This window comes from Ictidomys tridecemlineatus, chromosome 2, assembly GCF_052094955.1.
Source record: "Ictidomys tridecemlineatus isolate mIctTri1 chromosome 2, mIctTri1.hap1, whole genome shotgun sequence".
In the NCBI taxonomy this organism is placed as follows: Eukaryota; Metazoa; Chordata; class Mammalia; order Rodentia; family Sciuridae; genus Ictidomys; species Ictidomys tridecemlineatus.
In genome coordinates, this window is record NC_135478.1 from 10,395,468 (window position 1) to 10,407,390 (window position 11,923).

General features: G+C 55.9%; 2 protein-coding genes across 2 annotated transcripts; both read right to left on the reverse strand.

Moving 5' to 3' along the window:
• Positions 1 to 3,174: 3,174 nt before the first annotated feature.
• Positions 3,175 to 8,448, reverse strand: C2H19orf67 (chromosome 2 C19orf67 homolog). The gene is made up of 6 exons (XM_005336298.5): positions 6,745 to 8,448; positions 5,953 to 6,097; positions 5,731 to 5,831; positions 5,470 to 5,655; positions 4,969 to 5,103; positions 3,175 to 4,551 (listed from the first exon to the last, which is right to left on the reverse strand). Exons 1-6 carry the CDS (start codon positions 7,077 to 7,079, stop codon positions 4,377 to 4,379), a joined length of 1,077 nt encoding a protein of 358 aa, XP_005336355.1. The 5' UTR covers positions 7,080 to 8,448; the 3' UTR covers positions 3,175 to 4,376.
• Positions 8,449 to 8,505: 57 nt separating this feature from the next.
• On the reverse strand, positions 8,506 to 11,744 carry Samd1 (sterile alpha motif domain containing 1). Its single transcript, XM_078037264.1, has 5 exons — positions 10,410 to 11,744; positions 9,706 to 9,997; positions 9,522 to 9,618; positions 9,314 to 9,425; positions 8,506 to 9,223 (listed from the first exon to the last, which is right to left on the reverse strand). Exons 1-5 carry the CDS (start codon positions 11,352 to 11,354, stop codon positions 9,065 to 9,067), a joined length of 1,605 nt encoding a protein of 534 aa, XP_077893390.1. The 5' UTR covers positions 11,355 to 11,744; the 3' UTR covers positions 8,506 to 9,064.
• Between the last annotated feature and the right edge of the window lie 179 nt (positions 11,745 to 11,923).

Sequence of the window (11,923 nt, forward strand, 5' to 3'; positions counted from 1 at the left end):
GGCGGGAGCGGTCGGAGAGAGGCCAGAGAAAGCCACAGGAGGCGTCGGCCGGAATGCCGGAATGCGGAATGCACACTTATCTCCCTCCTGCCCGGCCGCTTGGCTGCCCAGCTGTCCGCCTCCCAGCCTCCCTGCCTCCCAGCCTCTCTGCCTCCCAGGGCCAAACCCACCCGGCCGGGGTCCTACTGCCCCCTGGCGGCGCAGGCTGAAAATGTGGCACTCTGACTAGCTCAAGGGCGGCGGTTCTAGACTTCAACTTTTATTGGTGACACGGCGTGCTGTGATCTGGGCGCCAGCTAGACAGAGGAGATAGTATGAGGCTATTCCTGTTCTAAGGATGAAAACGGTAACTGGAAAAAAAAAAAGCGATGAGGGTCCAAGCTCTTCCTTGACTTCAGCAATTCCTGGTAATCATCCTTCAGTCCTTAGGAGGAGTGGTCCCAGGAGTTAAAACAGGTTCTGAGTGTTTTCATTCCCCATCTTGGCAGCCCTGGGTCTCTGATGAATGAGCAAGTCCGTGATTGGGGTCAGAATTGCTGTTTTAGGAAAGCAACCGGAAGCCAGTCGCAGTGGCCCACTCCCATGGTCCCAGTTACTCCAGAGGCTCAGGAGGGAGGATCACTTGAGTCCAGGAGTTCAAGACCAGCCCAGGCAAGAGAGGGAGACCCAGTCTCAAACAAAGTGATAAACAAAAGCAACTGGAACCCAGTAATTTAAAAAGAAATCTAGGGACTGAGAGTGCAGTTCAGTGGTAGAGCACTTACCTAACATGTGGGATGCCTTGGATTTGAGCCCCAGCATCACATTAAAAAAAAAAAAACTATTGAACTTTTAAGAATTGTGACTATTAGAAAAGCTCTTAAAAGAGTGCAGAAGGGAGAAGAGTGGCAAGCAATACCTGTTTGCAATAAGGCCTGTGGCTGTCAATTTGCAAGCCCTGGTTCATTTCTTTCCCCTAGGTAGAGTTCAGGAGTGTTAGTGAACTCCTTAAGATGTCTGCTCCACTGTATCTATGCAGTTAATATATACATTTTTTGGCCTCAGAAGTGTGCTGAGGGCTGGGATATAGCTCAGTTGATAGAGTGCTTGCCTCACATGCACCAGGCCCTGGGTTCAAGCCCCAGTGCCACAAAGGAAAAAGAGAGGGGGGGGGAAGTGTGCTGAGATCAGGGAAGGTGAGGCTTGGGAATATTTCAGAATTGACTTAAACTCTTGGATCTGCTCAACTCTATCCCATACATAGGAACAGCAAATATCTAGTAAAATATGGATAAATAAAATAGATGAGCCAGGCCCAGTGGCACAACCTAGAATTCTGGGTACTCAGGAGATTGAGGCAGGAGGATCTCAAGTTCAAGGTCAACTAGACCTTGTCTCAATGTGAAGGAAAAAAAAAAGGCTGGGCTTTATTTAGTTCAGTGATAGAGAGCTCCTGGGTTCAATCCTCAGTACACACACACACACACACACACACACACACACACAGTCATACTCGTGCATGTGCACACACATGTGGCAGGGCTGGGGATGGGTAGATGGAAAAGGCTTACAGGCATTGGCACCCAAGAGTAGTCCAGGAAAGGCTGGCCTCTAGTGCCCATCATGCACCCACTGACTATATGCTTGACCATGATTCTGGGAAATGTGGAGAGGAAGGCAGCAGAGACCCAGGGCTGCCAAGATGGGAAATGGAAACACTCAGAACCTGTTTTCAACTTCTGGGACCACTCCTCCTAAGAACTGAGCATGGAAAGAGTGGACAGGACTGCTTATGTGTAGCCTGAAAGTTCTGTAACTTCCTGCACATTAAATCCAACTGAGGCCTATGCCTAGTTAATAGGAATGGGTGGGGTTTGTTGATGTCAGGGCTTTTGTTTGTTTTCTTCAGTGTTGGGGATGGAACCCAGGGCCTTGCACATACAGGCAAGTGTTCTATCATAGAGTTACACACTCCCAAGGATGACATCAGTTTTTTGCTTTTTTTTTGGTGTTGGGGATTGAACTGGGGTACTCTACCACTGAACTACAACACTTCTTTCATTTCTAAGTTTTTAAAAAATTTGAGATGGTGTCTTGCTAAATTGCCCAGTCTGGGGGCTGGGGATATGGCTCAAGTAGTAGCGCGCTCGCCTGGCATGCGTGAGGCACTGGTTTGATCCTCAGCACCACATAAAAATAAAATAAAGATATTGTGTCCACCTAAAGCTAAAAAATAAATATTAAAAAAATTGCCCAGTCTGGCAATTGTGATCCTCCTGCCTCAGCCTATTGAATCTCTAGGATTACAGGCATGTGCAACTGCAGCCAGCTAACATCAGAAATTCTTAAAGCTCTCAATATTATTTCTAGGTGCAACTCTATTTGAGAACTATGATGCAGATATAGATCAGTAGTTCTCAAAGTGTGGTGTCTGGTCCAGCTGGATCATTGATGCTTAAATGATGTGTCAGAAATGCACATTCCATTCACTCAGTGATCGAGTGCTTACCTAGCATGTGCTGGGTTCCATCCCCAGCACCAGAAAACTAAAAAAGAATGCACATCCTTGGGTCCCAGCCAGACGCAGTGATGAAACATTCCACACGGCTTTGATGCATGCTAAACTTTGAGGATCATGAGTGTAGACAGTTCCTGAGCAACAGGACCCAGGAAATCAAGCTTGTTTCCTTCCTCTCCCAGTACTGCTGCCACCCAGCAGAAACCTTTAGTTTGTAAGGATATTGTGAATTTGGCTTGGAGATGGTCTATAGCTGATCGTGGCTTGTCTGCATTGAGATGTGCTGTGTTAAATACACATCAGATTTCAAAGACTTAGCACCCACACCCAGAAGGAAACATTAATTTTCCTACATGGATTACATGTTGAGATGCTATTTTTAAAAGGTTTTTAAAATAGCTTTATTTATTTATTTTTAATATGGTGCTGAGGATCGAACCCAGTGTCTCACACATGCTAGGCCACAACCCTAGCCCAAGAGATGCTATTTTTGATATATTTGGTTAAATAAAAATATCACTAACATGAATCTGACCTCTTGTTTTTATTTTCGTGGTGCTGGGACTGGAACCTGGGTCCTCATGCAATGTGAGGATGCACTTTGCCACCCAGCTGCACCCCAGCCCTTGTTATTTTAAAAATGTGTCTCTGAGAAAACTTAAAATGACACATGTGGCTCACTTTATATTTTTATTGGTCCGGGATAGTCTATAAAAAAAATCTTACAACTGCACGAAAACTCAGAGGAGCTAACTCAAATCAGTATGGGAGAGCTTTAGAACCCCCTCGAAGTCTTTTAGACCTAGACTGTGGACTAAAAAAATTCTTGATGGAGCCAGAAATGGTCTCTAGAAGAGCAAGGGTCTTGGTGTCCAGTCCCGACTCAGTTTACCTCTCACGTCCGTTTTCCTCATTTGTAAATGAGGGTTGATGATCATACCATGTGCCAAGAATTATTAGGGAAAACCAGGGCTTTTTGCTCAAAAGCACAAAATCCGGGTCTCCACTCTGAAAATGCTGAGGGATCCAAAAGCTGTCCCCAGGGGAGCAGCTGCGATCGGAGGAACGCGACTGAGTCCAGGCTCCGCCACTTGCTTGCACTGGACAGGTGAGTTTCACTTTTCTCAGCCCAGGATCTTTTTTCCAGTCCAAGGATGGGGTGGGGCTTAGAGATTCCACGCTGGGATTCCCTGAGACTGTCACACTCCGCGCGCGCCCCAGACACTCGGCGAATAACAGTCAGCTGCCAGGTTCCTAGAGCCAAAATCTAGCGGAGAAAAAGTCTGACAGGGCCCTTCGGAAACGGAGCGCCAGCACTTTTCCTAGGGTACGTCGGGAAATGTAGTCTTTTACTCCAGAACAAAACCTTTTCCGGGTCAAAACGGGTGGGTGGGCGTGGCCCTATGGCTCTTCCTCCAGTGGGCGTTGAATTTCCCGGCTCTCGAAACTTGCGGTTTTCTGGGTTCCGGTTGTTGACAGGCACCACTACTTCCCGGTTTGCTTCACGTGCACCTCTGCGCATGCGCCAAACTCTCCCCTAGCCTACGGGTCGACTAGAGTTTTATTTCCAAAAACTACGTTTCCCAGAAGGCGGCGCTAGTGGGCGGGGTTACCCGCCCCAAGAGGAGGGGCGCGGCGCTCGGAGCGGACGCTGAGCCTGTGACCTCTTTCTTTCTTTTATTTAACACAAAACTGGTGTGTCTGCACTCCCGGCTCCGCGGCCGGCCGGCCGGACCGGGCTGGACTTAGTGCAGACTGGCCAGCCCGGCCTGGCCCCTTGGAAGGCGAGGCCAGGCTGCGCTAGGAGAACGAGTGAGCCCCTCCCCCTCTCTGGGAGTTTGGAACTGTCAAGCTCCAGCCCCCACCTTCTTCCCCAGGTTCAAGGCCCCTGCGCAGTCCACGCCGGAGGCCCGACAGCGCTGGGGGGCCGAGCTGGGCCTGCCTGACCCATGAGAATCTGCACCAGCAGGTCGGTGGCCAGCATGTGCGACGGCTCCTCGAAGCCGATAGTCAGCAGCTGTTGGTAGTCCCCAGGAGGCTGCGGGCACAAAATCCTAGGGGGCCAGGGACAGACAGGCCTGGACGTGAGCGCCCCCTGCCCCTTGGGAGCACTTTTCGCTTTGTTTCAGCTGTGGGTGTATTGGGGGGGGGGTGGGAATCCTGAGGGAAGTTGTTTCCTTGTTGATGAGAAACTTAGAGCCGTGGTTCCCCTGGGGTGACCACCAATCACTCTACTTGCTGTATGTTCTTGGGCAGGTAACTTAACCTCTCTGAACACCTGTTTTCTTCCTTGTAAATGGGGCCACTACTTTAGATCTCAGTGGGCTGTTACACGAGTCTGCATAAAGCACTTTTTGGGACACAATAAAATGTTATTGGTTTACCAAGGGAAGTGAAGTGCCGAGGCTTTCCTAGATGATGGGATCCTGTCCTTCCCCCCAATTCCACCTTGCCACTGCCCTGGCTCCTACCATGAATAAAGGTCATCTTCAGCTGGCCCTAAGGGCACCCATCGGCCGATGGACCACAGCTTCTGGATCTGGGGACACGAGTTGGCTGGATTCTGGCCTGTGTCCTCCCATGTATCTCGATAGCACAGGAAGTAGCTGGGAGGGGAGAGAGAGCAGCAGTTAAGTGTGATGATTTCCCAGCTTTTCTGTGGAAGGCTTTAATTTTGAGGATGAGATTGAAACTTATCAAAGTTGCCCTGAAATTCTCAGGGATGTGGCTCTCTTTAAAATTCTACTTTTATTTTGATGGGAGGATGGGGCTAAAAAGGGGCGGGGGGTGCTGGGGGTGCAGCTCAGGGGTAGAACCCAGCCTGTGCTAGGCCCTGGATTCCATCCCCAGTGTGGGGTGGGGAGGTCTTTCAAAGCTACTTGGTTTTCTGGGTTTTCACTCTTTGGTACTGGTTCAAAGGCCCAATATGGCATTCAGCATAGGAAGAGGAGGACTTTGATTAAGGGACTCACTAATCCACATGGGGATCTTGTCCTCGATTGCTGGGCTCTGGGGTGGTTTCCAGGTTCCAGCGCATTTTCTTATAGAGGTACCGGGGGAAGCGGCTGGCGGTGTAGGCGGCTGGGGTACAGTATCTGAAGATGGACACTTCGTGGGAAGGGCTGATGGAGAACCTTCCACAGAAGAAGCAGGAGATGCTGGCAGGACACGGGAAGGCACATGAGGCTGGACCCTGGCTCCACCACTGTCCCCATCCTTGTCTCCTCTTTTACCTCAGGGGGTCAGTCTCCTCCAGGTCCACGAACCCAAAGGAGGCATACATGAGGACCAGCTGTTCCAGGCGTAGAGTCAGCTGTTGGGAGATCTCCAACAGCTGCACGGAAGGGGGATGGGCATAATGAGAGGGCCCGCCAGAAGCAACCCCTTCACCCCCAGGCCTGTGTGGGGCCTCCAGAAGAAAGAGGCACAGGGACTGGGAAAACGGCCCCACACACCCCCTTTCGAACCAGCTCCTGCAGGGCTCCATAGATGGGGGGCATGCTCCTCGCTGCAGCCTCCAGGTATAAGAAGTAAGGCTCACACATCTTTAAGAAGGTGGGCATGGCCTTTGCCAGCTGTTCCTTCTGCACTCGGTCCCTGCTAAAGGGAGAAGGGGGCCTTCAGGACCCGTCACACCCTGCCCCCAGTTTCTCCCATCCTGTTCACTCCCCACCTGTATCCCTGGCCTCCACCCTTGTTACACACCCCCCCCCCCCAGTGCCAGGCCTTTCTCAGGGCATCTTTGATTTGGAGCACTTGCTAAATGCTGACACCTGAGTCCCTCAACTGACTTTTGCTCAAAATTCCCTGTAGGATGAAGCTCAGAAATTTAGGGTTTCAACAAGACTCCCAGGGGATTCCAGTGGGCAACGACACTTAAGAATCAGAGTCCCTTTTCCCCTGGTCTGGGAATCACATTATCCTCTAGGGTCTCAAATTGGTAACCCAGGGGCCACATCTGCCTCAGTTGGGTTTTGTTTAGGTGCCCCGGAGTTCATTTAAAAACGGGGAGAAAAAGTTCCAGGGACTTGGCAACCTCTGGGCAGTCGCCAGCCCCAGTCCCATGGTCCTCTTCACTCTCAGAAATGTATGCCTCATCAACCAGCTTCACTGACTTTCTCCATTTGGCTCCTGATGCTTTTGAGTTTGTGACCCTGGTGGGGGCTGCCGACCCTGTCTTTGATTTGGAGCATCTCCCATCTCCCATCTCCCTAAGCCTGGGGACCTAGGACCCCATCCAGGATCACCTGTAGAGCAAGTAGCTTTGGAAGTCATCTGCCTTCTTAAGCAGGTAGCGGAGCTGTTCCGTGATGGGGCTGAACATAGCGTCCAGGGGTAGGCGAGCTGGGGTCGGCCCCCGGTCAGGGGCTGGAGGCTCGGGGGAAGGCATGGAGGCAGGGACCTCCAGCAACTGCCCCTGGGCATCCTCTGGCTCCAGCTCGGGTGGGTCCTCAGGCCTGCCGGGCGGCGTTGACCACGAGGGATCTCTGCAGGGCTGCGTCCCTGGTTCCAAGTCGTCCAAGGGCGGCGTTTCTCCAGGGCCCAGGGGGAGCGGCCCCACGAACCACTGCTCCGAAGCCATCAGGGGCCGGGGGCGGGGTCCGCACTCTTTAAGTCTCCGCAGCTCACGTTGGTGGCGGGCTCAATCCCGCCCAAGGAGCCCAGGAAGCCTGGGACTTGCCTGGACCGGGAGCGCGGCCGCCTTTAACTCGGCCCTGCCTCGACCTCTCGGCCGGCTCCGCGCCGGGCGGGCGGAGTTCGCCTCGTTTGAATTTCAACACGCGGGAGAGGCGCGCTGCTCTGCCGGCTCCGCGCTGCGCACCCGCGGGGCCCCGCGCATCCGCGCGCTCCCGGCACCTGGCACTGGGGAGGAGGGACCCGCCGAGGGCGGAGACCCAGGCCCGCGCTGGGGCGGCTACATCCTGGGGGTGTGGCCGAGGATCAGCACCTTTTTCTCTAGCAGCTGGTTTTCTAGGGAGGAGGGGTCTCTACCGCGTGTCCCAACCCAGAGAGGGATGCTCAGGCTCCACCCCTGTGACTCCCTGGCTTTTTTTTTTTTTAAACGAATGGAGTTGAGAAACAGCACATGAACTTAGTGGTAGTGACAACTACTACATCACAAGTCCCTACTAACAATAAAAAAATCTTTGCTTGGAAGATTTTTCCTATTCCATCACCTCATCTGATGGCCGGTGGCTTCTGTTCATACCCTGGTCCCTGCACAGATCTCTGCCCCTAACACTTGTAGACTGGATTCTTTACCGCATGCAAAGGCCGGCAGTATAGAACATTAGCTACGAAGCCACGTACATTAATTACATTTAAAGGTTCTAGGTAAAGAAGGCAACAGGTAGTTGGGTGAGGTGGTGCACGCCTGTAATCCCAGTGACTGGGAAGGCTGAAGCACGAGGATTGCAAGTTCAAAGCCAGCTTGGGCAACTTAAATGAGACCCTGCCTCAAAAATAAATTTAAAAAAAATTTAAAAATAAAGAATAAAAAAAGGGCAGGGGGTGTAGCTCGGTGGTAAAGCACCCCTGGACTCAATCCCAAGTACAGCACCCCCACTAAAAAAAAGTCAACAGGTGTCAGATCTCCCCCATGTGACCATGAGCATCTTTTGCTGTGCTGAGCTAGATGGCTCACCTATAAAGTGGGTTTTTATGAGCTCTCTGCCTCATGGGACTGCTGAGGGGACAATCAAGAAAATGCTCATAAAACATGGAGTTAACAGTTAGTCACTCTACAAACATTTGAGCACCTACTGTGTATGCTGGGAAGTTCTGAGAATGGGGAAATGACAGAAGATAAAGCAAATATTCCCATTCTCCTACAGCGACTCCTCCTCCTCCCTTCTCTCTGCAGTGCTAAGGAACCAAACCCAGAGTCCAGTGTGCTAGGTGAACGCTATCCCTGAGCAATGACTCCCCAAACTGCTTAAGTGCACCTAGGAGGCTCTTCAACACCCCTCCCCAACTCCATTCATAAAATGGACTCTTTTTTTTTCCCCTTTTCTTTTTTTAAAATTTTATTTAAAAAACCTTCGGTGCAATATTAAAAAGCAATACAGCCAGCTGGAGCAATGATCGACAGAAGGGAGAGGAGAGGAGAAGACCCAGGGACCCACCCCAGATGCTCCCCAGGGGCTGGAGGCCAGGGGCAGCAGGCTGGGAGCAGGCATGGGTGGTGGGGGAGGAAGGAAAGACCACCCACCAAAATGAACAGGCAGAACAAAACATTTATATAAGAAACATCTGGCTGAACTGAATCTCGGGGAGATGGGAGGCCCCCCCTTATTTTTTTTTCAAAAATGTCCTGGGTTGAGGGGAGGGTTGGCCTTTGGGGTGAATGAGCAGGCCCAGTCCCCCCCCATACTCTACTTCTGTAGAGCAGGGCATGTGTTGGGGGGTAGATGTGTTTGAGACAAAGGGGAGAGAGAGCAGAGAAGGGCGCCCCCCTCACTGGAGTCTGTTATGAGGGCTGAGGGTGTCCCCATCCAGCTCATGGACTCTGGGGGTCTTGGGCAAGATGGGGGTTGGAGTGGGTAGGGGTAGGGCAAGGCTGGGTGCTCAGCCCAAAAAGCCATCCGGGTCATCATCCTCAAAGTGGCCTTGCTGAAGCACCTTGATATGATGCTCATAGATTTTCAGGGCGGGGCCCAAGCGGATAGACAGACCGGTGAGCACGTCTGTGCGTTGCATGAGCAACAAAGACTTGCCGTCGATTTCCTGGGAGGGACAGAGACAGGGAGGATCAGAGCCTATCCCTGCCATGGTCCTCTGTGCATATGTGTATAAAGTCCTGGGCTGGGAACTCACCTGTTCTTGGAAAGCTGTGGCCTGCTCCGGGAAGCCTGCCTCCGTGAAGTACTCCACCACGTCCATCACCGTCCACTCCACGGGGTCAGTCGGCTTCTCCTTGCGTCCGGGACTGCATCAAAACAGAGGGTACCAGTAAACACTGATGCCCCTCTAGTTGTTACATACACCTGGGCACTACCCCCATGTCTCAAGTGCCCCAACTTACGGACAGCCAAAGGGGGTCCCGTCGGCCCCAGGTAGGGCTGGTTTTCCTGGGGGCAAAGGCACAGGGGATGGGGAATCTGGCCCGGTGGCAACAGAGGCTACGAAAGAAAAAGAACCAGCCTGTGGCATTGTCTTGGGACTGGGGTTCCTCTCTGACCAGCGAACACCCTCCCAGCAGTCCTTACCTGATCCCCCTTCCTTATTCATGGCGGCCATGGAGAACACCTGGCGGCTGCCACTGCCAGGTACAGATCCCCGCACTTCATCCTGGCCCTGATGGGGTCCACAGGGCGTCCACTCCTTGACCCTCTCCTTGGCAGTCTGAGGGCCCCTCTCGCCATTAACCTGGTGGTGCTGGGCACCTGCAGGACGGTCACTCTCGGGCACTTCTGAGCCCTCAGATACATCATCATCATCATCTTCCTCTTCATCATCTTCCTCTTCCTCTTCTTTCTCAAGCACTCGCTCTTCTCCTCTCTGGGGCCAGGGAGAGAAGCATAGCAGCTGTTCTAATCGTGGACCCAGATCCTGGGATCCCAGGCCGAGTCGTGTACCCAATGCCACCTTTAATAACAATACGGACTAACTTTTACGCAGTCACTTCGTGCCAGGCTTTGTGTTAATAAAGCCTTCACTAGCCAAATCTCACTAAAGTCGCTCAACAACCCCAAGGGGTCGCTACTGTGATCAAGTGGCATTTACATCTGAGGAAACTGAGGCTCGGCAAGATTAAACCACTTGCCAAGGTCACCACGCGCGGAGCCCACAGGGAACGCGCGCAAAACCCCCGGCCACCCGCCGCCCAGTTCCACCCGGGACTCGCGCCCCCTCCACCAACTTCGCCCGCACCTGCCCACCGCGCAGCGTCCCGGCTCCTCGGCGCGCTCACCTTGCTCCGCGACGCGCGGGCGCTGGCGGACGGCGGTGCCCGTCCGGGCCTGTCCCCGCGGGGCAATGCAAGTGCTCCGAGGCGAGTGCGCTCCAGGCGGCCCCGCGCTGCCGCCTCCTCCTCCAGCAGCCCCTGCACGCGGCCACGGGTCAGGCGGCCGCCGGCACCGCCGCTGCCCCCGAGGTAGCGCACGACTTCCCGCAGGCTCACGGGCCGCGCCGGGCCGCCGGCCCGCGCCGCGCCCCCCTCCGGCGGCGGCTGTGGCTGCGGCGGCGGCGGCTGCTGCTGCTGTGGCGGCGCCGGCGGCTGTGGCGGCGGCGGCAGCGGCGGCTCCCGGGCGGCGACGGCGGGCGGGGGGGCGCGGCGCGGGCCGGCCGGGGGCGCCACTGCCGGGGGAGCGGCGGGCGCGGGCGGCGGCGCGGCCAGGGGCGCGGCCCGCTGCGCGCGGGGGCCCGGCTGCGCGGGGCCGGGCGAGGGGGGCGCTGTGGCGGCGGCGGCCGCGCGGGGCGCCCGGGCCGGGGCGGCGGCAGCGACGGGCGCGGGCGGTGGCGGCGGGGCGGGTGTGGGCGGCGGCGCGGCGGCGGCGGCGGGGCCCCCGCGGGGGGCGCGCGGCGGGGCCGGCGGGGTGGCTCCGCGCCGGGGCGGCTGGACGCGCGCCGCGTTGCGGTACGAGATGCTCCCCTTGTAGCTGACCCGGAGCACGGCGCGCTGCTGGATCAGTTTCTCGAGCTCGGCGCGCGTGCGCTCCGGCTCCGGGCCGTGCCGCCGCCGCACCATCCGGCAGATGCGCTCCAGGTCCGGCCGCGCCTTGCGCGAGCGCAGCGAGTCGATGGTGTCCAGAATCCACTCTTGGTAGTGCGGGGAAGCGGCGGACGACGAGGCGGCGGCCGCCGTGGTGGCGGCCGCCGCCGTCTCTGGCGGGGGTAGGGCCGGGGGCCCCGCCATGCCTCCCGCCCGGCCCGGCTGCACCGTGCGCGCTGCCTCCCTCCCAGCGCGGCGCCCCCCTCCCCGGCTCTCCTCCCTCCGCCGCTGCCCGCCTCCTCCGCCTCCCCCCCCGGGGGGCGCAGCGCCTCGGCGGAGCGGCGGCGGCGCTGCTGTTTCTTTGCAAAAAAAAAAAAAAAAAAAGAGCGAGGGAGCGAGAGAGAAAAAACAGTGAGAGAAAGAAAAGAGAAAAAAAATATGCACACACTCACTCACTCGCACGCACGCACACACAGACCCGCTTCTGCTGGGCGCGCGCGGGGCCGGGGATGCGAGGAGGGAGGAGGGGAGCGCGGCGCGGCCGGCCCCTCCCCGCCGCCGCCGCCGCCGCACGCGCGCCCTGCGCCCGGGACACTCCGGCCCCCCTTCCTTCCCTCCCTCCCTCCTCCCCGCCGCCCGCCTTCCTCCCTCCCACCCCCACGCGCCCGCTTTTAAGGTGGAGCCCGGGCCCCCCGCCCGCCCCCTTTACCCTGCGCTCTCGTTCACTCCGGCTCGCTCCGGCCCCCCCTTACAACTCCCGCGCGCTTTTTAAG

What these genes read in the sequence shown, in the direction of transcription:
- Samd1 (XM_078037264.1), bottom strand. Translation starts at nt 11,354, where the DNA reads ATGGCGGGGCCCCCGGCCCTACCCCCGCCAGAGACGGCGGCGGCCGCC. An exon ending in GAATAAGGAAGGGGGATCAG is followed by an intron (nt 9,619 to 9,705) that starts GTAAGGACTGCT and finishes TTTCTTTCGTAG; the next exon opens with CCTCTGTTGCCACCGGGCCA. An exon ending in CCACAGCTTTCCAAGAACAG is followed by an intron (nt 9,224 to 9,313) that starts GTGAGTTCCCAG and finishes TGTCCCTCCCAG; the next exon opens with GAAATCGACGGCAAGTCTTT.
- C2H19orf67 (XM_005336298.5), bottom strand. Translation starts at nt 7,079, where the DNA reads ATGGCTTCGGAGCAGTGGTTCGTGGGGCCGCTCCCCCTGGGCCCTGGA. An exon ending in AGGAGCTGGTTCGAAAGGGG is followed by an intron (nt 5,832 to 5,952) that starts GTGTGTGGGGCC and finishes CCTTCCGTGCAG; the next exon opens with CTGTTGGAGATCTCCCAACA. An exon ending in CAAGATCCCCATGTGGATTA is followed by an intron (nt 5,104 to 5,469) that starts GTGAGTCCCTTA and finishes CTCCCCTCCCAG; the next exon opens with CTACTTCCTGTGCTATCGAG.